The sequence below is a fragment of the Sporothrix brasiliensis genome, assembly GCF_000820605.1.
Source record: "Sporothrix brasiliensis 5110 chromosome Unknown Cont20, whole genome shotgun sequence".
Taxonomy (NCBI): Eukaryota; Fungi; Ascomycota; class Sordariomycetes; order Ophiostomatales; family Ophiostomataceae; genus Sporothrix; species Sporothrix brasiliensis.
This window is the reverse complement of record NW_024467139.1, coordinates 2574959-2599105: the sequence shown is the minus strand read 5'-3', so window position 1 is coordinate 2599105 and position 24147 is coordinate 2574959. Positions and strand designations below refer to the sequence as shown.

General features: G+C 56.9%; 7 protein-coding genes across 7 annotated transcripts; 3 read left to right on the top strand and 4 right to left on the bottom strand.

The window, feature by feature from the left end:
• Positions 1–945: 945 nt before the first annotated feature.
• SPBR_06723 (cell division cycle 20-like protein 1, cofactor of APC complex) lies at positions 946–3255 on the bottom strand (the record flags this gene model as incomplete). Its single annotated transcript, XM_040764979.1, has 3 exons — positions 946–2336; positions 2401–2528; positions 2618–3255. 3 exons carry the CDS (start codon positions 3253–3255, stop codon positions 946–948), a joined length of 2157 nt encoding a protein of 718 aa, XP_040616697.1.
• Positions 3256–6069: 2814 nt separating this feature from the next.
• On the bottom strand, positions 6070–11338 carry SPBR_06332 (guanyl-nucleotide exchange factor; the record flags this gene model as incomplete). The annotated part of the gene is made up of 2 exons (XM_040764589.1): positions 6070–10697; positions 10765–11338. The coding sequence occupies 2 exons, from the start codon at positions 11336–11338 to the stop codon at positions 6070–6072; spliced, it is 5202 nt and encodes a 1733-aa protein (XP_040616696.1).
• Positions 11339–13417: 2079 nt separating this feature from the next.
• SPBR_07998 (uncharacterized protein) lies at positions 13418–13781 on the bottom strand (the record flags this gene model as incomplete). Its single annotated transcript, XM_040766249.1, has 2 exons — positions 13418–13751; positions 13777–13781. The coding sequence occupies 2 exons, from the start codon at positions 13779–13781 to the stop codon at positions 13418–13420; spliced, it is 339 nt and encodes a 112-aa protein (XP_040616695.1).
• A 462-nt stretch (positions 13782–14243) lies between these two features.
• SPBR_07216 (uncharacterized protein) lies at positions 14244–15692 on the bottom strand (the record flags this gene model as incomplete). Its single annotated transcript, XM_040765470.1, has 2 exons — positions 14244–14811; positions 14881–15692. The coding sequence occupies 2 exons, from the start codon at positions 15690–15692 to the stop codon at positions 14244–14246; spliced, it is 1380 nt and encodes a 459-aa protein (XP_040616694.1).
• A 1113-nt stretch (positions 15693–16805) lies between these two features.
• On the top strand, positions 16806–17445 carry SPBR_07859 (peptide alpha-N-acetyltransferase; the record flags this gene model as incomplete). Its single annotated transcript, XM_040766113.1, has 2 exons — positions 16806–16833; positions 16976–17445. 2 exons carry the CDS (start codon positions 16806–16808, stop codon positions 17443–17445), a joined length of 498 nt encoding a protein of 165 aa, XP_040616693.1.
• A 991-nt stretch (positions 17446–18436) lies between these two features.
• Positions 18437–21016, top strand: SPBR_06638 (uncharacterized protein; the record flags this gene model as incomplete). Its single annotated transcript, XM_040764894.1, has 1 exon — positions 18437–21016. The coding sequence occupies one exon, from the start codon at positions 18437–18439 to the stop codon at positions 21014–21016; it is 2580 nt and encodes an 859-aa protein (XP_040616692.1).
• A 938-nt stretch (positions 21017–21954) lies between these two features.
• On the top strand, positions 21955–23555 carry SPBR_07102 (transcription initiation factor TFIIE subunit alpha; the record flags this gene model as incomplete). Its single annotated transcript, XM_040765356.1, has 3 exons — positions 21955–22049; positions 22135–22230; positions 22322–23555. 3 exons carry the CDS (start codon positions 21955–21957, stop codon positions 23553–23555), a joined length of 1425 nt encoding a protein of 474 aa, XP_040616691.1.
• Between the last annotated feature and the right edge of the window lie 592 nt (positions 23556–24147).

Below are 24147 nucleotides of genomic sequence, written 5' to 3'. Positions count from 1 at the left end.
ATTCTGGATATTGTATTGGTCTCGATTTCTTTACAAGTGGCTATCGTTTTCCCTTTCACTCCTTATATTGATACCCGGATAGTATATTATTAGGGGACCGGACCTGGATGGTGGACATAGATTGGTAGCTAGCAAATTAATTTCGGTTTGAATTTGGTTACTCTCAGTATTCGTAACTTCACAATCGTCTGTTTGGATATACTGTCGAATGCCCCAAAAGCTATGCGATACTGGTTTGGAGTTGAGTTATACTTGATATTTCCTATCAAATAAAACTGTTCAAACCAATATGTTTAGTGACGTCGTCGGAATATTTTTATTTCAGAGTATATTTATGAACCAAAATAAAACCAATAATAACAAAAACAAAAAGAAATCAATAAGTACATTGCACGTATATAATACTACTGACTCGTATATTCCGGACGTGTAGATTATTCACATGTACTCATTCGATGGCAGCATTTTAAACACAAATAATGTTGTTTTTAACCTAATGATTAAAACCCACACGCTGAGATTGCCCCCCTTTGCGAGATGCAAGAACAAAAACCATACAAAGAAAACCCGCTTCATCATGATGTTATGCCTTTGCCGTAATGAGAAAGTAGAAAGCCCGCAACGAAAACAACCCGAAAAAAAACATGGAAATGGCAAGCAATCCAAAAATAAAAGACTAGAATCTCAACCATGAGCCGACCTCCCGAGCCAATGAGGATTCAAATAATAAATAAAATATGAAAACCATGCGTTGAAGAAGGACCACGGGAGGCCACCGCTATTCAGGGGGGACGGGTGCCGCTTTGCCATGGCGTCGCTAGTCGTCTTTCCTCTGGTGCGCCTGAAAATGCCTATGAAGAAGTACCTGGATGCTGTGTATACATAAAGGTGGGAAAAAAATGAGCATATAATTGAGAATCAATGGTACTACGATGGTTGCGCCGTCTATCGGATGACGCCCCAGTCCGCGAGACGCCCGCCACCACTGCCGTCACTATCGTCGCGGGCACCGGGCTTGCGGCCAAAGACGTTCCAGAAGCGGAGGGTCTCGTCACCGGCGCCAGTGACCACAACACGGCCATCCGGGCTCATAGCCAGGTACAACACACGGTAGGTGTGCCCGGTCAAGCTGACCACTTGGGTCATGGACGGGTACTTCCAGACGACGATCTGGTTCTGCGAGTAGCCGTGGGTGGACACGATTTCGTTGGAGTTCTTGGACCAGGCAAGGTTGCAGACTTGGCTGCCGGTGTCAATTTCGTTGATCACGGTGCCGCGCAGCGTGTCGTGGAAGATGATCCGGCGATCGGCCGTACCGCCTCCGGATGCCAGCAGACCTCGCTGGTGGGGCGACCAGGCAATGGCTTTGACGGCCGCCGTGTGGTCGGAGAACTTCCATAGCGGCGTCTCGGAGAGCTTATCCCATACCATCAGCTTGTTGTCGTTGCCACCGCTGGCCAGTTGACCGTCTTCGCAGTTCCATTTCAGACCGCAGACCTCCTGCTTGTGTCCCACGAGCTTGCGCAGCCACTGATCCGGTGCCCGAACATCACGGTGGTAAATGAGGCGGTCTCTGGAACCGGATGTGAGGATGTGGGTGTTCCAGGCGAGCGAGCTGACGCGCATCGTATGCCCCGTCATCGTACGCAAGCGCCTTGATTTCTCAGCATCCCAGATTTGGACGAGCCCCTTGCTCGTACCAATGGCGAGATGCGTGCCCTTCTGGATCCAGGACACGCTGGTAACGGTGTCGTCGTCAGGCAGAGTGCACAGCTTGTTAACCCGGCTCGTTTGCGCATTCCATAGGTAAACGCTCGATCCCAGGCCGACGCCCAGGACGTTAGCACTGCCCCAGTCGACCAGGTTGAGGTAGAAGTCGTCGGCCAGCTCTGGCGCATCGAGTACTTTGTAGGGAACCTTGCTGACGGCCCTGGGTTGGCGGCGAGGGCTCATGAGGATCTGCTGGCTGCCGAAACGGACCGGAGACAGGCTGTAAATCTCGGCGCGCGTATCGAGGTTCGGACCGTGCCGGCTTTGTGGTGTTCTGGACGGCGTTGGGTGGCCGGCAACATGGCTGAACTGGCGGGGCGACATATACGAGAAGAGGTTCTTGTGTGGTGTAGACGGCGTCATGGAGGTAGCAGAGGCCGAGGAGGCGGCGGGATTGGTGGCACGTGGCGGGGTATGTGAGCGGGTGCCGTCGATGGCATTGGTGACTCTGGAAGAACTGGGCAGAGTGTGATCGGGTGACATGGATGGCGGTGTGACCTGTGGTATTGAGTCTTCAAAGAGCTCGGCGCGGAGCAGCGTGGAAAAGGTGCGGTTGGCCTCCTCGGCTGTTGGGTGTGTGTTAGTGTCTGGTATGACCGGCATATCCTATCTTGACAGTGAATAACATACTCTTTTGGAAGTGAAGATCGCCGTGTGGCGTGCGCTTCTTCTGCTTTGAAGGCGTCGCAGGCGAGCCGTCTTCGTGTAAGAGACTAAAGCTGGCCTGCAAATCTTGGCCCGACCTCGTCGGAATGAAGCTGGGGAGAGTTAATATCGTGCCACCAAAAGACTAAAAGACCAAAAAGCAGAACAGATGTAGGGAAAAGGATAAAAAAAAAAAACGAACCGGTCGCCGTTGATACGTTGCCGCTTCCTATGCGGGCTCGCACCGGGTGTCCCCTCTCGTTGCGGTGGTGGTGGTACGTGGTAGCTTTGGCGACCAAGTTCGCGACGAAGCGCATGATCGACTGCGTCGGCGTCCAAGACACCTGTGCTGTGGCTTCGGTTGCGGTTGCCGGTGGTTGTTGCGTCGATGTGGCTGTCGCTACTGCCGCCGATGCCATTTCCGATGCTGTTGCCGTTGCCGCTGCCGCTGCCGCTACTGATGCGGGCCGTGGCCCGTGCGAGCCGGGCAGCCGCCGATATGTTATTTCTTGTACTACTTCCGGGTGCCGAATTGCTGGTGCCGTCCATCGCACTGCTGTTTCTCTTGATGTCAAATAGGTGTGTGCGGAGCAAGGACGAGGAAGACGGCGCGGCAGCCGGCTGCGCAGATGCTGCAAGTGGTGGCGGTGTGGTCGCTATTCTTGCATGCGAAGCGGTTGCTTTTGTGGCGGAGGAAGATGAAGCGGACGGGGCGGTGAGAGCGAACGAGGTGGGCGGCAACGATAGCGTTGGTGAAGCGGAGATGCTTGTTGGTGCTGCTGCAGTTGACGATGGGCCGGCAATCGAGCCGACGCCATCTTTATTGGCGTCGGAAGCCATGATGTGTGTGATGGGTCGTCGAAACCGATTTGTCGTCGGGCGTGCACGATGAGAGCGGTAGGTGCGGGCAGCGACGGACGCCTCGCCTGGAGATACGACGAAGAGAAGGAGCAGCGATCCGGCGGATGAAAAACCGCGCGAAGGCCGAAGACGACAAAAATGCTGCTGTTCGCTTTCTACAGCATGCTTCGGGGGTCGAGCAAGGCCGTGAGACGATCGCGCTTTCTGGCGTGCAGATGTCGAAGCCTGGAGGATCCGAGACAACAAATAGGTGGTCGGCGTCAAGTCCCAGGGGCGTCAATAGATGGCGTGAAGTGGCGATAGACAATAGGACAATAGGAGAAGAAACAATGAGGAGGTGGTTTCTAGGAGGATGCAGATAGCAATAGGTGCGCGGGCGGCTACTTCGATGGCGTTTGTCATTCGAAGGAAAGACGACGTTTAGGTTCGGATGAAGGCGACACGGTATACGATGCCGTGATGCCGCGATGTACAATGTCGCGCAGGTTGGAGGAGAGCGTGGGAAGAGGTGGCGGTGGTGGCAGCAAGACGTTGTTATTGTTGTCGTGCTCGAATTGCCTAGTTCGTGGTCGGACGGAGGTTGGTCGAGGGTGAGGAAGGAGCAACTGACCAAGGAATGTGCGAGAAAGGCAAGTCACCTTGGGCTGGGGGTTGCTCTGGCGGGAAAGGCAGCGACGGGGAGCGGGCGGTAGTGGCTTTTGGCTGGCGGTGGCAGGGGAACTAGAGTGGACCAGGACATGAAAGAGGGACAACAGGAGAAACGCGAAGGGAAGGAGCGAAGGTGACGGCAGCGGGCAGGGCTTCTGGGCTTGTCGAAAGGACTTGCCTTTGTTGTGGCCATAGCCATGGTAAGTTCAGAAGAGCGAAGCCACTATAACCAAAATGGATTAGCGCTCCTGAACATCAACCATCAGGACTTTACAGTGCTGTAACCCCCGTAAGAACAGCGCCTGGGGAGAGCTCCCCTTCAGTAACTTGCTCTCTGTACGGAGTAAGACTTACTACGGGTGGGGTCCCATTTTATTTCTTGACGCGCATACTTCGTACCAGTGGCCCTGGCCCACAGCAGCACGCGAAAGCTGTCTGTCTGGCGTTCGTTCGCTGTCAATGTCCCCTTTGCTACCTTTCCGCCCGTTGTTTGTTATTGTTGTCTCAGGCAAGGGGCCGGCCATGGGCGCGAGCCCGTGGAGACCGTTGGGTCTGGCCTGGTCCTTCCCTGACAGGCGGCACCTTCCCAAACTCAAGCAAGTCCCTTTACGCCACGAGGTCAGGTAGTGGGCAGTTTGGGCAGTTGCGTTCAGGTGTAAGTGGAAAGCACGATGCACGATTCACGCCATTGCGGGCCAAACCATACCATAATCCCGTGACTGCGAATGGCAGCCGCGAGGCTGACTGCACGAGCCAACTTTTCACACATCTCGACATGTTAAAGTGTAGCACGCTGCCCACGCAACAGCCACCCGCCCCAACAGTGTGTCGTGTGTGTGCCTCTGTGCGTTCTGCCGTGAAAACGACGCCCAAGATCGATCGAGTCACGCTGCTTGTGCCTGTGCCTGGCGATGCCGCTATGCAGAGCAGTCCGTATGACGGGACTGGCGACTCACGTCTCGAAACGAAACGACGGACGTGTCCTGACATCCTCCCTGCACTACGTCTTGCGCGTTCTGCGTCCACTTGCAGACGAAAGAGGCAATTATAAACAACAACAGAGAACCCCTCAAAGGGGATCGCGAGGCCAAGGGATAGAAAAAGACATAAAAAAACCCACCTAGGGGCATCGTCACAACATTCGTCTTTTCTTCTCCTTTAGCACACGAAACAGACGGACCACGAACAACGAACAGAAAAACAGCACGCGTGCCGATTGGCTACTGTTTGCTGGCGCCTTGAAGGTTGGGTCCCGGCCCACGCGCGCGGACCTCTCCTTTTCCGGATCTGCGGGCTGTGATTGGCTGTGGTGAAATTCGACGTTGTGCACGATTGGCTGGCGACGCGACACACGGCCCAACCCTCCCTGGAAACAAAACCACTTAACGCGTTTGTTTTGATTTCCTGGGGAGATGCGGACCGCAGTTGGGTCTTGCATGCACCGTTTTCATTGGCTCCGACCGAACGGCATCGCGTGAAAGTCGAAAGACGTCTTTAATTGTTTTGTTTCCCTTTTGCCATTGTGCCTTACGTGCATGGCCCCTGACATTTGCGTTTGCAGTCCCCAAAGATCGAACCCGTGCCCTTAGACTGATTTAAATGTACGTAAACTATAAAGATTTTCATCCCCGAGATTCACCGAGATCAGACGAAGGTGTACAGAGTATGGAGAACATCGTGCCCATCAACGATATGGTCACTGGGCTTTTGCATGTTTGTTTGCGGCACACTGTGCTTTTTTTTACAAAATATTGTATGGATTCATTATTACCGATTTTTTCTACCCGCTGTAAAATAATGCACAATCCTGAAAAAACGGCCCGACACCAAGCCTTTCGAACCAATCCCATCCCGTCGCTCTAATGATACATCTCACAGAAAAGAAAAGAAAAAGCACACAATGCGGAAATCCTAGCCAAGGAGAAAACCCGCCATGTGTTGATACAGCCGTGGTGGGCGGTGGTAGGATCCCGACAAGGATCGGATATGATAATGCCGGGAAAGAATGTAAAGTAACGACCGTCGTACCAAGCAAGGCCGCTTGATAAAGCAATAAAAAGAGTGTAAAAATTATCGCGTGGAAGAAAGCCCCATTTAGCTGGATCCGTGTCGGCTCAACAGTCCGCAGGAGATTCGCCGCGCCAACTAGACTTGAACGGCCTGGAGCTTCTGGCTCGGACCCGGCTCCTCGGCGTCGGTGGCATCGGCGCTTTCTGGCGCCTGCAACGGCAGCGCGGGCGACGCTGGCGACGCTGGCGGGTCGGGTGTGAAGAACTGTGCTTGTGCAGCTGCACTGCTCGGGACACTGAGGAACTCCTCGGCGTCCACAGCGTTGCCGGTATTGCTCTCGTCGTCATCGTCGTCGTCATCATCGATGTTGTCGTCCGAGTCAGGAGCGACATTGGCCGCAACTGCCCGCCGCTCTTCCTCACTCCCGCTGGCTTCGCCCACACCAGACAAGTACTTCTTCCGCTTTCGCTCGCGGTCGTTGCTGCCAGCCTCGTCCGGCCCCAGTGGCAGAGGGGTGTGTCGGCCCTCGGAATTGCTGACGGCCGCCTCGCTCTCGTCATCGTCCGAGATGAGCGCCTTGCCGCCCGTGCTCGACCGGCTGGCCGCGCGCACAGACGAGTACTTGCGGTGCAGCTCGCGGAAGCTGCGTGCTGTTGCCGTGCTGGCACTGGCAGCCGACTCACGGCGTTCACGGTCTTGGAACATGGCTACGCGAGAGTCGCTGTGGATGCCAAACTGGTTGTTGTCCGTGCTGCCGTTGTGGATGCTATTCTCACCGCCGTTGCTGGACGACAGCAGGCTCGCATCGTCTTGACCCGTCGACGGCGGCTGCACGAGTGCAGCTGTTGACTGCGAAGCCGAGTCGGGTACAGTTGGCAAGCGCTGAGAATGTTGCGACTGTCGTGGCTGTTGTTGTTGCTGCTGCTGCTGCTCTTGTTGCTGCTGCTGCTTCCGTTGACGCAGACGCTCGTCAGGCGGAAGAATGGACGAGAAGTCGCCGCCAAAGTTGATCACAGACGCCTTTTTGCCGTGCACTACAAACGATCCAGTGCCACGCTCAAGAATGATGGGCTCGTCGGCCGCTTCCTCTTGGCCGCCAGTCGTCGATGCATCTTTGGGCTTGCGGCCGCGCGTAGATAGGTGGCCGGCACCTTCTCTCAGCGTGCGCTGCAAGCTGCGGCGGATCTTGTTCTTGTCATGCTGAGACGTTTGCGACGCATCGGGCGTGTATTGCTGCTTCGAGTCGTACGGGATACTGCCAGTATCCTCGAGGCCGACCGGTTTGTTCTTACCCGCTCCGCCCGCACTGCCACTCGTACTAGTAGCAACCGACTCGAGCAGACCAGTCTTCTGGAGAAGACTGTGCTCGTCCGCGTCTACGTCGTTGGGGTCGACGTTGTCCTCATTCTGTGCGGCAGAAGTCGGACCTGCCTGCTTGCTCGATGACGGGGTGCTTTCGTGCGCCGAGTTCAGGCTTCGCACAGCGCGTGGCGGTGTTGCCGCAATCGACGGACCGGAGGACATGGCACTCGACACCGACGCCTTCCGCAGGCTGGTAAAGTCGAGCCCTGCGGCTGCAACATCCGAAGAGGTCTGGTGCTTGTGCTGGAAGAACGCGGCCCCCGTGGCGCTTGTTGGCGGTGTCTGGAAAACGTCGTCTGACGTTGGCGAGTCGGGAGCGACTGGTCCAGTGGCAGCACCACCAGAGCCGATGCTGCCGCTGGCTAGGGAGCCGCGGCGTGCGGCCGATTTCGGGCTGCGAGGAAGTACGGTGCTCGAAGTGCTGGCCTTGGACTCTTCACGATGGAGCTGGGCATGCTGTGAATGCAACTGAGCTGGTTTGTCAACGGCAGACGACAGGGCACCGCTGTTGAGCGCTACCATCCCGGAAGTGGCGGGCGACACGCCGACAATGCCGGCAAAAGCGGCGCCGCTCTCCAAAGCATGCTCCGGATCAAAGGCCAGCTGCCGCTCATCATCAAGGTCCATTTCCAGAATATCTTTGTGGCACTTGAGCCGCCACATGGTCATCCGGGTCATCTTGAGCTGCGTATCCATCCGTGCTGCCGAGATGAGCATTTGCTCACGTGTCTTGGGCTGAATGGGAGCCAGAATCTGCAGATGGCGTGAGTTGCGCAACTGCACCTCGAGGCGCTTTCCCTGTTCTTCGAGTTTCTGGTTTGCGTCCTCTATCTTCTGGATCATGATATCCCGACGGGCCGCCAGAATGTCGTGGGCCATCTTGTGGTCGATTCTGCTGCGCGTAATCGTGACCTCACCGGTCGGCGTCTGAACCGACTGGCCATCGTCGGAACCAACGCGCCGGATGGCTCGACGGTCTTGACCCTCGTAGAAGCCTCCAACAACGCCACGCATACGAACACCGGATGTCCTGAAAGCGGCCGCATAGTTGAGCTTGGCGAGCCAGTCGTTCATCTCATCTTCGTTATCGGCCAAGAGGATCTCCTCGACACCGCCATGGCTGACATAGGTAAACGCATGCTTGTGCTTTTTGTAGGACGAGTCCAGAAGAGCCACCGCACCATTGGTTGACATGAGCCCGTCGGGCTTAAACTCTTCCAGTGGTGGCTTGAAGATGATGGGAATGCCGTCATGGCCGTGCTTGATGTGGGTCTCGTACTGGTGCATCAGATTCTTGACCCAAGATGTGTTGCGGAAGAAGTACAGCTGGGCGCCTGTGAGGATGGCGCCCCACTCCTGCCAGGGTGAACGAGTCTTCTTCTTCTTTGCGTCCTTGCGCCAGAGGAGGCCGACTTTCGTGATTTTGATATCCACAATGCCGGGGTGTGCCTCCTGGGGGTTGGTCACCGTCTTTTCAGTCATGAATGCATCGGGGCGTGAGCGGGCCGAGACGATCTGCAGTACACCCGTACGGAAGAAGGTGGTTTGCAGCTCCTTCATGTTCAGCGACTTGGCTGTGCCAAGATAGCTGTACGGATCGTCCAGTTGCATGACGTCTTTGAGATTTGGCCGCAGGATATCTAGCTTATCGTCGATGATGAGGGTGTATGGGTCGATTGGCTCCTTGCTCGACTTTTTGGCGATGTCGAGGCCCCCGTTGGGAAGGATGTTCTTGCGCTTCGCCTTATGCGCAACAATGCGTTCGCCGTTGATATCAATATCGTCCTCGACGTGAATGAAGGGCGTATACGTGATATTGTCATAAAACACTTCCAGGATTTCGTCAAATATACCCTCGCCGCGCGTGTTCTTCTGGTAGTCGGACTTTTGCATCTTGTGCTTGTTGTTCTTGTTGAAGACGTCCGTGTGCAGAATCAAAAGAGAAAATGCGATGAAGTACGCCTGGTCTGGCGTGGAGAAAATACCTGGGTTGCACTCATGGTACCGGTTCGCAAAGGCTTGGAGGAAGCGATCAATGTGCTGCGTCTCACGTGGCAGCTCGGCGTCCATCAGCAGTTTTCGAATCGCCATGTCCATGGGGTCCGTAAAGAACTTGAAGCTGCGCATGTAACTCCGCAGAACCGCTTGCGAGAACGGATCACTGGATTTTGACAAGGCACTGCCAATCACGCTTCGGCTGACCACCTCCTCCAAACGAGCCAGGTATTTAGCGGGTGTGTCGTCCTCCCGGCGCTCTGGCAGGACAAAAGAGTCCCGCGGCAGATGCAAAGAGTTGTTCTTGGACGTAGACGAGCAGGGGGTCACAGGGGTGAGGGCACCCTGGCGATTTGGCTCCGAGTTCTGCCGTAACCGGCTCAGTCCAAGCAGGTCACTAAAGCTCTTCCTGCCCGTAGCAGACGAAGAGCTTCTGAGGGTGGGCGGCGTCAAATGCTCGTCCACAGACTCGCGGCCTGCCGCAGAGTCTCGCCCGACGGAGCTCATGGTCGAGGACCGGCCCCTACCAAGTGGCCCATGAGCCCCTGGGATGGAGCGCGTCGGAGACGAGTGGCCCGAATTCCTTGAACTAGGTCGGAAGAAGGCGGAAGCAGGCGACGGGTTGCCCTTATGGAAGAGGGCCATGGCGGGAGACGGCGCCAGGCCCCTCGGCGGGGTTGAAGCGCCATGTCTTTGCGAAACGGGCCGAGATTGTGTAGGCGTGTCCTGCTCCTCGACGCCAAGACCGCCAAGCCCCCCTCGCCCAAAGGCCCCCACGCCGCGACTCGGCGCTCTGGGTGGCGGTGGTTTGCTGTTGAGGGCGTCAATGTCGGTGCTATTCTCTGAGATGGCGCCTTCGATCGGGGTGGTGGGCTGTCCCTTTTGTGGCAAGTGAGAGATAGGAAAGAGAGAAGGAGGGTTGGAGTTTTTGCGACGGCGAGACAGTCGGAAGAAGGTGGTAGTAGTGCTGACGGTATGAGTGGTCGTAGTGGTGCTACCATAAACACGGTCGCCCGAACTGCCGTCAGAGCGAGAGGATTCGGAAAGGCGGTTGACGGGAAGAGCCAGCGTCGTGCCCGCTTCGTCGCCGTATTCGGGTGGCGAGTGGCCTTGCGGATTTGGTTGCTGCTGCTGCTGTTGCTGCTGCTGGACAATGGCCGACTCGTCGAAAGCCACAGCAGGCTGCTTGCCGTGTGACTTGAGCGGTGCAATCATCGACTTGCGCCTTTCCCTCTTTGACCAGCTGCCGAATGTGTTGCTCGTGCGACCAACGGGTTCCTCAACGTCGTTGATACGCGGCAAATCACTCGATTTCCGCGCAAGGTTGGGGAGTTTCATGCGGTTCTGCCGTTTCTGGGGAGCAGCGCCGAGTTCAAACGTCGGTGCAGTCATAATGATCTCGGGTGCTGTAACGATGTCAGCATTAGGTACACAGAAACATATCGTGGCCAAAAACGGCCAGGGTAAGCTTACGGTGTGGGATCGGCGGGATGGCTTCCTCCGCGTGCGCTTGCTGCCGGGCCCGCGCAGCGAGCTGAGAGTCAGAAGCGTTGCGGAAGCGAAGTAGTGAGAAACGGCGGTGCTTAGGTGTCTGCTCCTGGATGGGAGGGGACTCCGGTCGGCCGAGATAGTCGCTGTCGATTGATACGGCGCCGCGCGTGTCCTCTCGGGCGGAGCTGTTATGTCTGCCATTGAACGGCGGTGTAGAGGGTGGGAGCATGGCCGGGTTGCTCGGTGTGGCCGGGGTGGCCGGCGTGGCCGGCGTGGAGGGCTGAGTGACCGAGATGGCAGCCGCAGTACCGGCGGCGGACACTGCATTGCCAAGGTCGTCTGAAGCAGAGCTTGCCGCGACGGGATCTCCAAGTAATTTCACAACCGGCTCCGACTGTGTAGTAGCAAGATCCGGGCGAGGTAGAGAAGCTTCGGGCAGCTTTGGTTGCTGCTGTTGCGGCAGCTTCGGGGCGGAGAGTGGAAGATTAAAGATGGATGTGTGCCGGCGCATATCCGACTCGCTGGCCATTACGCCACGGCGGCGGAGAAAAGGCATTATGCTCGCGGCCTAGGAACGAAGCGACGAACAAGGTGTGCGGTAGCGTGAGAAAGCGCAGCAGTTGGCGGGCATGCTACCACTTCCTAAACAAGCTGGTCAAGGCAAGCGTTTGGCATGAACATGGCGAACAAAATAGAATCGAAGATGCGTGTTAAGAGGGCCGATGGCAATGACATCGAAGACGCAGACGCAGACGCAGACGCAAACGCAAACGCAGGCAGGCGTGCGCAGGATCAGAGTCGGGAATGATGCCCAGGTAATTCTATTTGGGCGAGAGGCTGGAGGCTGACGTTGGATAGCTGAGAAGCGAGGGTAAATGCGTTGCGACGTGTTACGACGTACTCCGTAAAAGTCCGTAGAGAAGGGCGTACGGTCGAGCACCCAATCGAAAACACGAAACGAGCGACGGGAACGGGTATGCGACGACGCGATTGTGTGTCGGGAGGTGAAAAGAAAAGATGCAGTCGTAAGGAGACGAGACACACGGAACCGATGGAAAGGATGCAAGTCGCTGAGGTGAAAAGGGGGTCGGTGGTGGTGGTTGGATGGAGCAGGGACACCAAAAGAGGGAAGGCCTGGCCAAAAAGAGGAAAGGGCTGGGATACGATTGGCGGCAGGAGCGTAAGGCGGGCGGCGCTGTAGTTCAAGAGGAAGGCACTAACTGGAACATCGAACCATGCACCACACCTCACTTTGGCGGCGCCCGCCCCGGGGCAGGTGTGCGATGAAATCCTGACCATAGCACCTGCCCACGCGGGCTTGGCCAGACAGCCAACAAACATGCAAACCTGGTCTCGCCGTGTATTAGGCGGGGGAAGGAACGACCGGGTCAACCTTTGTGGACGCCAATGTTATGTCACACAATATTGGCTAATATTGTTCGGGTTTGTTGAATATAACAGGAGTAAGTTACGACGCGTGCACCACACAATAACAAACCCTCTAAAGCTACTCAAGGACATTATAGCTTGCGGCGCTTCGTCCTGCTCACTGTCCACTGGAAGGCGGCCCGTTAACCACGAAAGCGACCGCTGCGAGAGTTGGACGTTAGAGCTAATGGTGCCAGCCGTTAGTAGCTGAAAAGGGTAAAAGGCGCCAGCCAGCGCCAGCTCCAGCCAGACGGGGAACGCCATGCCCCTGTTGCCCACTCGTGGAGAAGTGCTGTTGTGGGTTTTGTAAGAAGTAACTTTTAGTTGGATAGGCAGCACGTTGGACGCTTGTCTAGCGCTGCTTGTTAGCGGGCCTTGGGAACTTCGCTGTGTGCTAAAAACGGCAACAAATACTTAACACAAGAAGCGCAATTGGAAAGAACAGCCCCTGTGCATTCCCAGTGTTCCCTCCTTTTCCTTTTGGGTTTCTGTGGGACCATGTTCTGGCTCATGAAGGGGACTTCCGTCTCCTGTTCCTGCGGTCCTACCAGCGAAAACGAGCCAAGCGAGGTTAGAGGCTGGTAGACGGAAAGTCCTACCGGCGACCGGCTGATGTTGCTCAGTACAAAGGAAGGGGGGGCATGAAAGTCCACACTTTTTCAAAGGCAGAAGGAGCGACGGAGCGGCTACGAGGGAGGAGCTTACGACGCAGCTTTGTGGCGGATTACTGGGCTTTTTGTTGCCTTCTTTTGTCCAACGAGGAAAGTCCCCACCAAGAAGGCACGATATACGATATCCTATGACGGAAATACACAGTTACTTGTACAACACACTGAGTGCGGGAGTATTTACGGACGACTTGCAAACAGGAAGGACCAGGGAGAATGTACGTTCAGGAAAGGGCGATTCCGCCAAGCCGTCAAACCAGGGGACAGGCATCGAAGGGTGAAGTGGAAATACCGAGTGCATTGGAGAGAATTACGAGTCCAGCGATAGCCAGGCCACCAACTCTGCGCCGCTTACGTTACTCCGAAGTTGCCGCCGTACACCTCACATCTCACTCAGACCTGCACGCTCGCCGGTGGACCCAACGTACTGGCTTTCAGACCCCCTACGTCAACCACCAATTTGGTGACGGCCATGGTGCAAGTCTGTGCCTCCCATGCACCAATGGCAACGACCAAAGGATGCTGGTCGCAACGTAAGATTACACCGGCAACGACAGCGGTCGACCAGCCCGACGACTTGTTACCCGCATTAGCCAGGGGCGCGTGGGAATGGACTTCTCCGAGGGCGAGACGTACACCGCGAGCGCAGGCAGAGCGGCAGTGCTGACGATGAAGAACGGATACACCAACACAGAGCTCTTGCCCGGTTCTTGAGACGGAGTGAGCTTCGGCAGACGCACACCTGAGTGGGTGCGGCCATGGTCGGATGCGATATGTGAGCTATTGGCAATGCCGTCGTGGTGGGCAGCCTCGATGGACACGGCACCATCGGCCTCGACATGGCCGTGGAAGTTTGCTGTCCAGTCGACTGGGCTGGCACGTTGACCTTTTCCCATACCGCATAGTTGCGGCCGCGTTGAATTACGCACGAACTTGTTATATGATGCAGTGCACGGGATGTCGTCCAGTTCGTCTGACAGTTAGTAAAATAAACATGTAATAAGGGGGGATCTATTCCCTTGCATTCGCAAAAATATATCAAGAGCTACCTGTATCTCTGCACTCTGCAGTACGTCTATAAACCGCAAAGGGGGGCCATCGCATAAGGAGGGGGTTTTGTTCTGAATAGATCTGAGTGTGTCTTGCGCCCGTACTTGTAAAGTCCTTGGTTTATCAACCCTTTGTTGTATAAGAAACATTGTAAATAAATCAGTAGGAAACAAAAGGGAATGGGAGAGGGGGAATAAAAGTGCATCGGTCAAAGGCAGATGAAATGGAAACCTTAAAGGAGAAAAGATAAACAAAGGAAAGGGATGTCGCCTGTATGAGTGATGCCGCGTGTCTGTGGTCTATCCGTCCCCCTGTTCATGCAGACGCCTGTGCTGCTTCGGCCTGAGCCAAAAGCCGCGCCCGCCAGCCGTTGCAGACCTCCTCAAAGCCGCCAACAACGTCGCCGCACACGTGCGCACACTCTCTCTGCTTCAACCGTTCGTTCCAGTTGCCACGTGCCAGCCACCGCTCTCCTTCCTCGCGCAGTTCCTCATCGCGCCGCAGCTCAGCCACGAGCTCCTTTGCACTACGTAGGCGGCGTGTGGCCGTGTTGGTCGTCTGGCGTGCCATGTGCAGCGTGTCAGACAAGTAGTTGAGTGTCGAGACAAGGTCGTTGGTCAGGCCGTGCAGGGTACCGAGGGACTGGCATGCGGCGGTGCTGGGACGCGGCATCTGGTCGACGAGGGATGCCAGCATCGGCAACAAATCGTCCTCGGCTTCGTCTTCATCTTCGCTGTCGCCTCCATTCCGTGTGACTGCAATGCCCACCAGTGGCGCCGGCATGGGCCCGGCGAGTGGCGAGAACAACGGGAAGGCAAGAGCATGCAGCTGCCGGGTCTGGTGCGTCAGATGTGTCGTCAGCGCCGAGTGTGCAGTGATTAGCCTGGAAACAGACAGTTGTCAGTATATGGGGCTTGTACGGCCTTGCAATGTGGGCAACGGGCATTCTTACCTCGACGCGCCGCCCTCCACACCAGACTGTGACCCAAGATCGCGGAGCTCGTCGACCAACCGCTTGCAAACGCCGTCGGTCGGTCCGCCGTTGTCTTCGGTCCCTCGCCGCGCCAGAGACTCGACGGCATCCATCTTTGCCACGAGGCTTGTCGGTATCCCTGGAGACTCCAGGTCCGAGTCAGACCCGTACTCCGACCCATCGTACACACTGCCTACGCGCTTGTGGCCGCGCCGGCTGCCACCGCCCTGGGCAGTACCTCCATGTGTCGAGGGCAAGCTGAGACTTGCGTTGCGTGCTCGTGGTCCATCGGCACCGCTGGTGCGTGGACTCGACGCCGAAACCACGTCGACACCGCTGTCCCGCTGTGCCTGACCGTCTGCTGTTGCCGCTGCCGCCGCCGCTGCTGTCGCTGCTGTCGCTGCTGCGTTGGCATCTCCTTCTTTTGCTGCTTCTGCGGCACTCTGCTCGGTCGGTGACAGACTGATTTCGGGCGGTATACCATCGAGGGCCCGTACTTGGCTTTCGTCCAGCTCGTCGTCGTAGTACTCGCCCTCCTCGTCCTCGCCGTCCGAAAAGGCATCACCCAGCTCGTCTGCCAGGTTGCCGAGGCCGCCCATGCCGCCGCTCATGCCGCCCATGCCCCCGCTGCTAAACACGTCGAGGCCGTCGCCATGGCTAAAGGACGGGTGCAGGTGGTGTGTGGGCGTGGAGGGCTCGTTGTAGCTGGACTTGGACTGGCGCCGCTCCAGCTGCGGCGAGAAGTCCCTGGTGGACTGGCGCGAGTGTTGCGGCGTAGTCGGCACCGACATGGTTGTGGTGCAGATCGTGTGACGTACAGAATGCCTGTGCGCTATCGCTCTTCGTTGACGTATGTTCGTGGGTTGTGGTGTGATGTGGTGCGATGGCCCGGGTCCGTTCGCAGACGCGGTCGTCGATGTCTTGTTGATGGGAACGGCGTTTGTTGTTCGAGGCCGCGTTCGTTGCTGATGCGACAAGTGGTAGACGGCAGCGCAGAAAGAGTGGATGCGCGGGCAATAGCACGGTATAGTCAGGTCGCGATATAGGGTAGGGGGCGGCGATATGATGTTGTTGGAGGAGGGGGTGTTTGCGTGGCTGTCGTGTTTATCGCTCCTGCCGTAATCCGTAATCTGTAATCCGCAGCCGTGGCTCGTTGGGCAACAACGAGCAAGAACACGAAGTCGGTCGTGGTTTCCCCTTTGTGCGATGCCGCGCTGCAGAGGGGCTCTGCTGACGAAATCTCCAAAGTTGGCAAGCACGATGCGCAGACAAACAAGCTGTCAGCGTATTTCGTACAGTAGTTGTGTGTCTTACTCTGGCTATTCTGTTTTCGGGCGTTTTTCCTCTTGGGCTGCTGCATGTAATAATTTCTGGTGTTGTCTCTGCTGTCTCAACGCGTCGCATCGGTCCCTGAATTTTGGGGGAGGGGGATTACGGATTTCTAACGGACGTCTATGCGTAAACAGACGCCTTCTGTTACGGGTCATTCAGGGGCTTGGCTGTTGCCTTCAGGGCCTGGCTCGTCCCGATTTAGTGCAGACAGCGGCGTCGGGGGTGCTCTTTCCACGATTGGTTGGTAATGGTGGGAAGAATTATGGGCTTTATTTTTAGAGCAAAATTAAATGCATAATTCAGTAGAAATCGTGAAAATTGACCCATGCATAATGTCAAAGGCATCACGAATACGGACGACGGGCAGACACGACACAGGCTCGCCGGTCCCGCACACCTGATACGAGCGAATGGTATCCCTTGCCCGTACAGTCTCACGTCTATCGATCGTAGCTGCGGGCCATAGGCAGTAATTGGCCTGGGCTGGCGGAAGCAATAGGACCGCAAACCAAGACGACGGCCTTGCCATCCTCGTGTCGACAGCCGCATAGGCACCGCGAGCGACAGACAGGATGGCCAACTTCCGGCGATTCCAGCCAGGTGACCTTAACAAGCTCGCCAAGTGCAATCTCGACCGCTACACGGAGACCTACGAGCTGTCCTTTTACCTGCAGTACTATGCTAAGTGGCCAGCACTGTTCCAGGTGGCCGAGGACGCCGACGGCAACATCATCGGCTACAGTACGTCGAACCTTTCACGAGAAGAAATACGCGCCGCGTGCATACATGTATATTGACCAGGCCGCAGTCATGGGGAAGCTCGAGTCCTCGCCCGATGAATACAAATTCTCAGAACACTACCTGCCCTGGCACGCACACATCACGGCCATTACGATTGCACCGGAGGCACGGCGGCTGGGCATCGGGCGGCTACTGAGCGAGCAGCTCGAGGCAGCGGCCGACGCCAACGATGCCTGGTTTGTGGACCTGTTTGTGCGCGTCACCAACGACAAGGCGATTGCCTTTTACAAGAATATGGGCTACAGCGTGTTCCGCGTGGTCAAGGATTACTACGGCGACCACTCGACGGATCCCACCAAAGAGAGCGAGGACGCATACGATATGCGCAAGGCCATGAAGCGGGATGTCAAGCTGCAGCACATCCGCGACGACGGCGAGAAGCATGAGGTCGAGCCTTACGATGTGTGGTAACCGCAGGGGGTGGGATGGCCGCAGGCAAAGCCGACGAACAGCACAGAAATTGAGGACATAGCCTGTCCATGTCATGAGCCTACAGTCTAGACGACGGAAGGGATATTGGCTTGCGTTGATCGACGTCCATTTAAAGTACATAGACATACCAAAGAGACGAATGAACGATGCATGTTGTTTGACATTTCGGACACTAAGACAGAACCAACAGGCCTTTGGGCCGCCCCGTATGCTCCGGTCGGTGGACGGGGGGGGGAAGATGTTCTGTAACTTGTAACTCATAAAAATTGAAGACCAAATAGTTTCGTTGTTCTCCGTATGGAGGACCACTGTGCGGAAGCGACGCCGTGGCCGCCGTCATGCAAGTGCGCACCTTCCCCATCTGTGAATTGTGTGGCCTGCGGGGTATGGAAGGTGCTGCCCAGACAAGCCACGAGTGGGTTGCACCTGCCGTCATCCGCGACCCGTAACCCCCCTTGGCCATGCGCACCTGACGCCCGGAAAGTGTGGGGTAAGCTTGGAAACAGCTCTTGCCGCCATTGCATGGCATCCGTCCTGGTCCTTCTTCCTCTCTTTCTCCTGTCTCGCCATTCGATCTCGTCTTTATTTCCGATGACCGTCAGACCAGCCATGCTTCTTCCCTGATTGTGTTCCTTTGTCCTGTTTTGGTCCTTTTCTCTCCTCTTGGTGCCTCTGTATTTCTCACTTGCATTTCCTTTTTTCTTTCCTTTTCCTTTCGTGTCCCCTGTGCCCTTGGAATCGGCGTGCTGCTGGATAGCGTTTCGTTTTCTCGTTGAGCTCTGCGGCTTTCATCGTTTTTATTTTCAACTCTTCTTGAGCGTCATTCTATCGTCTCCTTGATTTCCTTTGCAACCGAGCCCGTCTTGATCCATTCTCGCTCGACTGTCGACTCTCTCCTCATCACTCGTGTTCTCCACCGGCCCACGGTGGTCCGCCCACTCTGCTATCAACACCATTCGGCAGCATCGCCATGCATTTCGGCTCTCTTCTCGCGGTGCTGGCCCACGTCGCCGTCGTCGCCGGCTCGACGCTGACGCCTCCGGTGCTCCCGCTCCTCGTGCGCAACCCGTACCTCAGCTTCTGGCTGACGGGTGCGCGCGAGAATCCGTGGGAGAAATGGCCCATCTTCTGGACCGGCAACAGCGTAGGCTTCTCCGTCTTGGCCTCCGTTCCCGACACCCACAACGTCTACCCGCTGCTGGGCCGGCCCCACGACTCGCTTTCTCGGTCGGACAAGCGCTTCACGGTCAATTTCCCCGAGTACCTCGGCGCCACGTTTGACGCCTCGACCACCAACCTGACGTACCTTGTGCCGGGCCCTGCTGAGGACAAGCTCAAGGTCACTCTCTCGTTTCTGTCGCCCATTACGCCCACGTCGACCTTCCGCCAGTCCATCCCGGCAGCCTATCTCAACGTGGTTGTCGAGGGCAGCTTCGACATCGACATCTACCTCGACGTCAACGGCGAGTGGGTCAGCGGCAACCGCGACAACCAGATCCAGTGGGGCATCAAAGAGGCCAAGCACAAGGCCAAGGCCGACAAGGGCTTCTTTGGTGACGCCCGCAGGAGCAGCAATCCCATCAAGACGTGGACCGTGTCCCGCGTCGAGCAGGAGCTGTTCACCGAGTTTGCCGACCGCGCCGAGTGGGGCACGCTGTACTTCTCGGCGCCCGAGTCCGTCAAGCACGAGAGCGGCGTGTCCGCACAGATCCGCACCAAGTTTGCACGCACGGGCGCGCTGGGCAACGCCAACGACGGCCCCTTTCGCCGCATCATGGAGCGGGAGCCCATCTTTGCGTTTTCCAAGTCGTTCCACCTGGGCGGCAAGAGCAAGACCGACAAGGGCAACGTGTCGGACGAAAGCGCGCTCTTTACGTTTGCGCTGATCCAGGATCCGGTGGTCCAGTATGCGTCGGCCCGTGGCCTCACCTTCATGCGCCCGCTCTGGGCCAGCTACATCCCCGAAACCGACGACCTGATCCAGTACCATTACGACGACTTTGCTGCGGCCACGAAGCTGGCGCGCACGTACTCGGAGCAGCTGTCCAAGGATGCCTTTGCGTCCGGGTCCCAGGAGTACGAGGAGATTGCGTCGCTGTCGGCGCGCCAGGTGCTCGGCGCCACCGAGTTTTCCGGCACGCCCGACAACCCGCTGCTGTTCCTCAAGGAAATCTCGTCCAACGGCAACTGCCAGACCGTCGACGTGATTTTCCCCGCGTTCCCCTTCTTCCTGTACACCAACCCACGCTGGCTGGCGTACCTGCTGGAGCCGCTCCTGGAGCACCAGTTGAGCGGCCAGTACCCCAACGACTACAGCATGCACGATCTCGGCTACCACTTCCCCAACCAGACCGGCCACGGCGACGGCAACGACGAGTATATGCCCGTCGAGGAGTGTGGCAACATGCTCATCATGGGCCTGGCGCTCGTCAACGCGTTCAGGTACGACACCACACCGGCATTCAACACACCCGAGGCCTCCATCGGGAACGAGGTCACGGCTGCGACCCGGCTCCACCTGACCGACGAGCAGATGCGCTACATGGACGTGCACGGCATCGACCAGCCGTGGGGCGGTGTCTCGACCTCGACGTCGGCCTCGGCGACGACGACAGGCGCAAGAGAGGCCAAGGAGTGGGTCGCCCGGTCGTACAAGCTCTGGAAGCAGTGGACCGGGTACCTGGTGCGTGAGTCGCTGATCCCGCGCTGGCAGCTGTCGACGGACGACTTTGCGGGCTGGCTGGCCTACCAGACGAACCTGGCACTCAAGGGCATCATCGGCATCCGCGCCATGAGCGAGATTGCTGCCGTGCTGGGTGAGAAGAAGGACGCCGCGCACTACCGCGACATCGCGGAGGAGTACATGGCCAAGTGGCAGGAGTTTGGCATCTCGCGCGACGGCACGCATGCCAAGCTCGCGTACGACTGGTACGGCTCGTGGACGACACTCTACAACCTGTACGCGGACTCGCTCCTCTGCTTCCACATTCCGTCGGACGCCAAGGCGGAGGCGGCCGCCGTCTTTGACACGACGGGCCAGACGCCTCTGGCCGACGCCGAGTCTGACTCGTCCGTCTTTATCCCGGACAAGATCTACAAGATGCAGAGCGACTGGTATCACAACGTCCTGCAGCGCTTCGGCCTGCCCCTTGACAGCCGCCACCTCTACACCAAGAGCGACTGGGAGTTCTTTGCCGCTGCCATCACCAGCAAGTCCACCCGCGCGGAGATCCTGACCAGTGTCGCGCACTGGGTCAACAAGACCGATACGACCGAGCCCTTCACCGACCTCTACGAGACCGAGGGCAACGGCGGCTATCCGGGCGGTCTCATGTTCCGCGCCCGCCCCGTCGTTGGCGGCCACTTTGCCTTTTTGGCTCTGGAGCGCGCGTGCGGCGGCAAGGCCGTCGAGGCGCTGGCGTTCCTAGACGATGGGCTGCCTCCGGCCGAGCTGGACGTGCACGCCGTGCTCGATGCTGACCGGTCGCCGTTTATGGCGGGCGCCGGTGGCACAACCCACCGGCCTTCACCGCAGATGGGCGAGTTGTAAGACGGTGCTAGAAGGGCCATTATGGCCAACAGAAGACTGCCCGATATCTAGTGTAGTGTACGAGGTCATTTGAGCTGTATTTCTGCATATGTACTTGCCTTTTCGTCCATCATTTCTTATCATTTTTCTCGTCTTTCGGTCTTGGATTGTATTTGACAAAGCCTGCCATGGATCATATATTGTCGGGGAAGCAGCTTATTGTACCACACTAGGTGCTCATACTGTCGATCATGTATGTGAATTTCTTCAAAATAAACTGTCCTCGTAGCTGATCCGTTCAAGACGTTGTCCAGTGTGAAGCATAAAGTCAAGTCGATGATACCTTTCCCCGCTCTGCCGCACTAGCGCCACGTACCCGCCTAGAGCCACAGGGAAGACAAAGCCGCCGCCCTTGTGGGCCCGTAGCCTCACGCGGCTGCCATAAGCTACCAGCTGCCTATGGGACAGCTTCGAACATCAATTTTGCTTCTTCCCTTTTGCCATCCTCTCCACGACGACCACGCGACACCATCGACGCAGGCCACGCCCGCCATCACAACGTCCCGCGCGTCGCTTACTCGAGAGTGTGTCTCTCCCCTCGATTCTCGATTGAGCGATAGTCTTTGGGCGATCGCGGCGCCTCGAAAACAGAGCTGTCGAAAAGTCGCCCTCAGCCTCTTCTTTGGACCTTTCGACCTTTTCGACATTCCTACGTTCTCATCCACCTGCCGCCCCTGCGCACACCCCGATCGAAATACATCGCGCGAGTCCGCCTTTGAATCATGACCAGTGTGATAGCTGTGTCTCGGTAGCGCATCCGCCGCTTCCTCCTCTCTCCCCGCCCTCCTCTCTTCGCCTCGTGACCTTCATCTCACATCCGACCTGTTCAAACTTCCTCCTTCGTCCCCTTCGTCCATCCACCCGAACGTCCTCACGTCCTCACGTCCATCGTCTTCGCCATGGATCTCGCAAAGACTTTGGTGCGCTCCGTCGTGCGGGCGTTCTACGAGACCAAGCACATTCTCATTATCGATGCGCTTGTAATTCACTCGGCGTATGTTGGACCTAGTTGAGGGCATGGTTTTAAACGCAGTGCTGACATCATGTCCCTGTTTCTTCTCGCCTGGCTTGACTTACAGACTACGCGACGATGACTTGGCCTATCTCATCAGCATGAACATTAAAGATCTCCACAAGATGTGCCAGAAGCTCAAGGAAGATCGTTTGCTCGCATCGTACGGACCGCACCACCTGCCTGGTTTCCGTTTAGCCTTGTATCTTTGCTAACCCTCGTTCCCTTCGTTTCCTGTCCTTCTTGTCGAAAAGACACTCTCGATCCGAGCTTCGCGAAGGGCAGCAGCGGCCCAACAACCGTACCTACTACTACATCGACTACCGGCAGACGATTGACGCCATCAAGTGGCGCGTCTACAAGATCGACAAGGACCTCCAGGGCCCCGTCGTGCCCCCCAGCGAGAAAAAGGAGTACTTTTGCGACCACTGCAAGGCCGAGTGGACCCAGATGGAGGTGCTCGACAGCGTCGGCCCGGCCGGCTTCCTGTGCCACCGCTGCGGCACCGTCCTGCGCCATGGCGACGGCGGAAAGTCGGGTGGCCACGAGCGGAGCACGCGCATGAACAACCAGTTCAAGTTTATCACGGACCTGCTGCCCAAGATTGACAGCGTCGTCATCCCCGACAACGATTTCGAGGCGGCCTTCAACAGCCGGCGGGCCGTGATGCGCGACGCCATGCACCAGACGCACACGAGCATTGGCGTGGACGCCATGAACCGGCCGACAGCCGTCAAGGGCATGGCCAACACGGGCCCGAGCACGCTGTCCGTGTCGATCCAGGCCGGCAATGGGCCGACGGAGGAAGAAAAAGCCGAGGAACGCGCGCAGCGCGAGCGCGTGGCCCAGCAGAACGCGCTGCCGAGCTGGATGTCCAGCAGCACAATCACGGGCGAGGCGTTCAAAACGGACCAGGTGGCAGGCGTCCAGGCGCTGGACGACGACGTCAAGCACCCGACAGCCAAGGCCAAGACGGACGCCACGGCCGAGGCCGACATTGACGACTACTTTTCGCGGCTCAAGCGGCAGGCGGCCGAGGAGGCGCAAAAAAACCAAAACGGCAACGACGACGACGGGGAGGACGACGAAGACGACGACGACGACGACGAAGATGACGAGGCCATGTTCGAGGACGTGGTGCAGACGGGCAACAACTCGGGCGCGGCCACCCCCGCCAGCCCGGGCGGAGGGCTGGCGCCGCCGCCGCCACGAAACGCGGCATCGCCACCCCGGTCAACGCCGTTTGGTGTGGGCAACGGCACCAGCACACTGCCCAAGGCGCCATCGCCTCTGCGCCAAGCACACTCGCAGAGCAGCCTGAAGCGAGAGGCCATGTCCGACCCGCCAAGCCCAACAAGCTCGCCTAAGAAGATGAAGTTGGAGGACGGGGCGACCGAACCCGCTGCAGAACCGGCCAAGGTGGTGGTCAAAGCGGAGGCCGAAGACAGCGACGAGGACGAGGAAGGCTTTGAATTTGAGGATGTATAAGGCCAGGACGAGGCGGGCAGGGTTCCTCCGTGAACAATGTACTACATATGTATCTACTAATTTATAGTTATTTTGCTCTTTTGTTATTTGTTCGGCGTCAACGGGTATGTCAGGGTGGTGGTCGTTTCCTTTGAAAACACAAAAATAGAATCACAGACGGTGTTTGGAAGACAGTAAAATATATCTAGGAAATAAAAGAAATTACCTATTATTTATACTTTTATGTGCGTATTTATTTTTTGTGTCTACAATTTTTTTTTTTAACAAAAAAAAGGATACAGTCTCGCTTCCTTTGTGCCTGCTGTAAAACTGTAAAACCGAATAATAATTACCCAATTTGCTTGCAATATTTAAGTTTATTTATATTGACAAGGAGAGGTATCGAGTAGAGTGTAAAGTCGAAAGAATAAAACGACAAAATAGTAGCAAAATGTACAGGCATGGAGGGAAATGTTGAAAAAAAGCAAGAGATACAGTACAAAGGACCGGCCACGACCGGCCCAAGCCGCCCACTAGGTCCCCAAAATAGATACAATATAACTCCCAAAATGAAAAGATGCCCTCCCAAAGGCAAACCAAACGCAACGTTGTT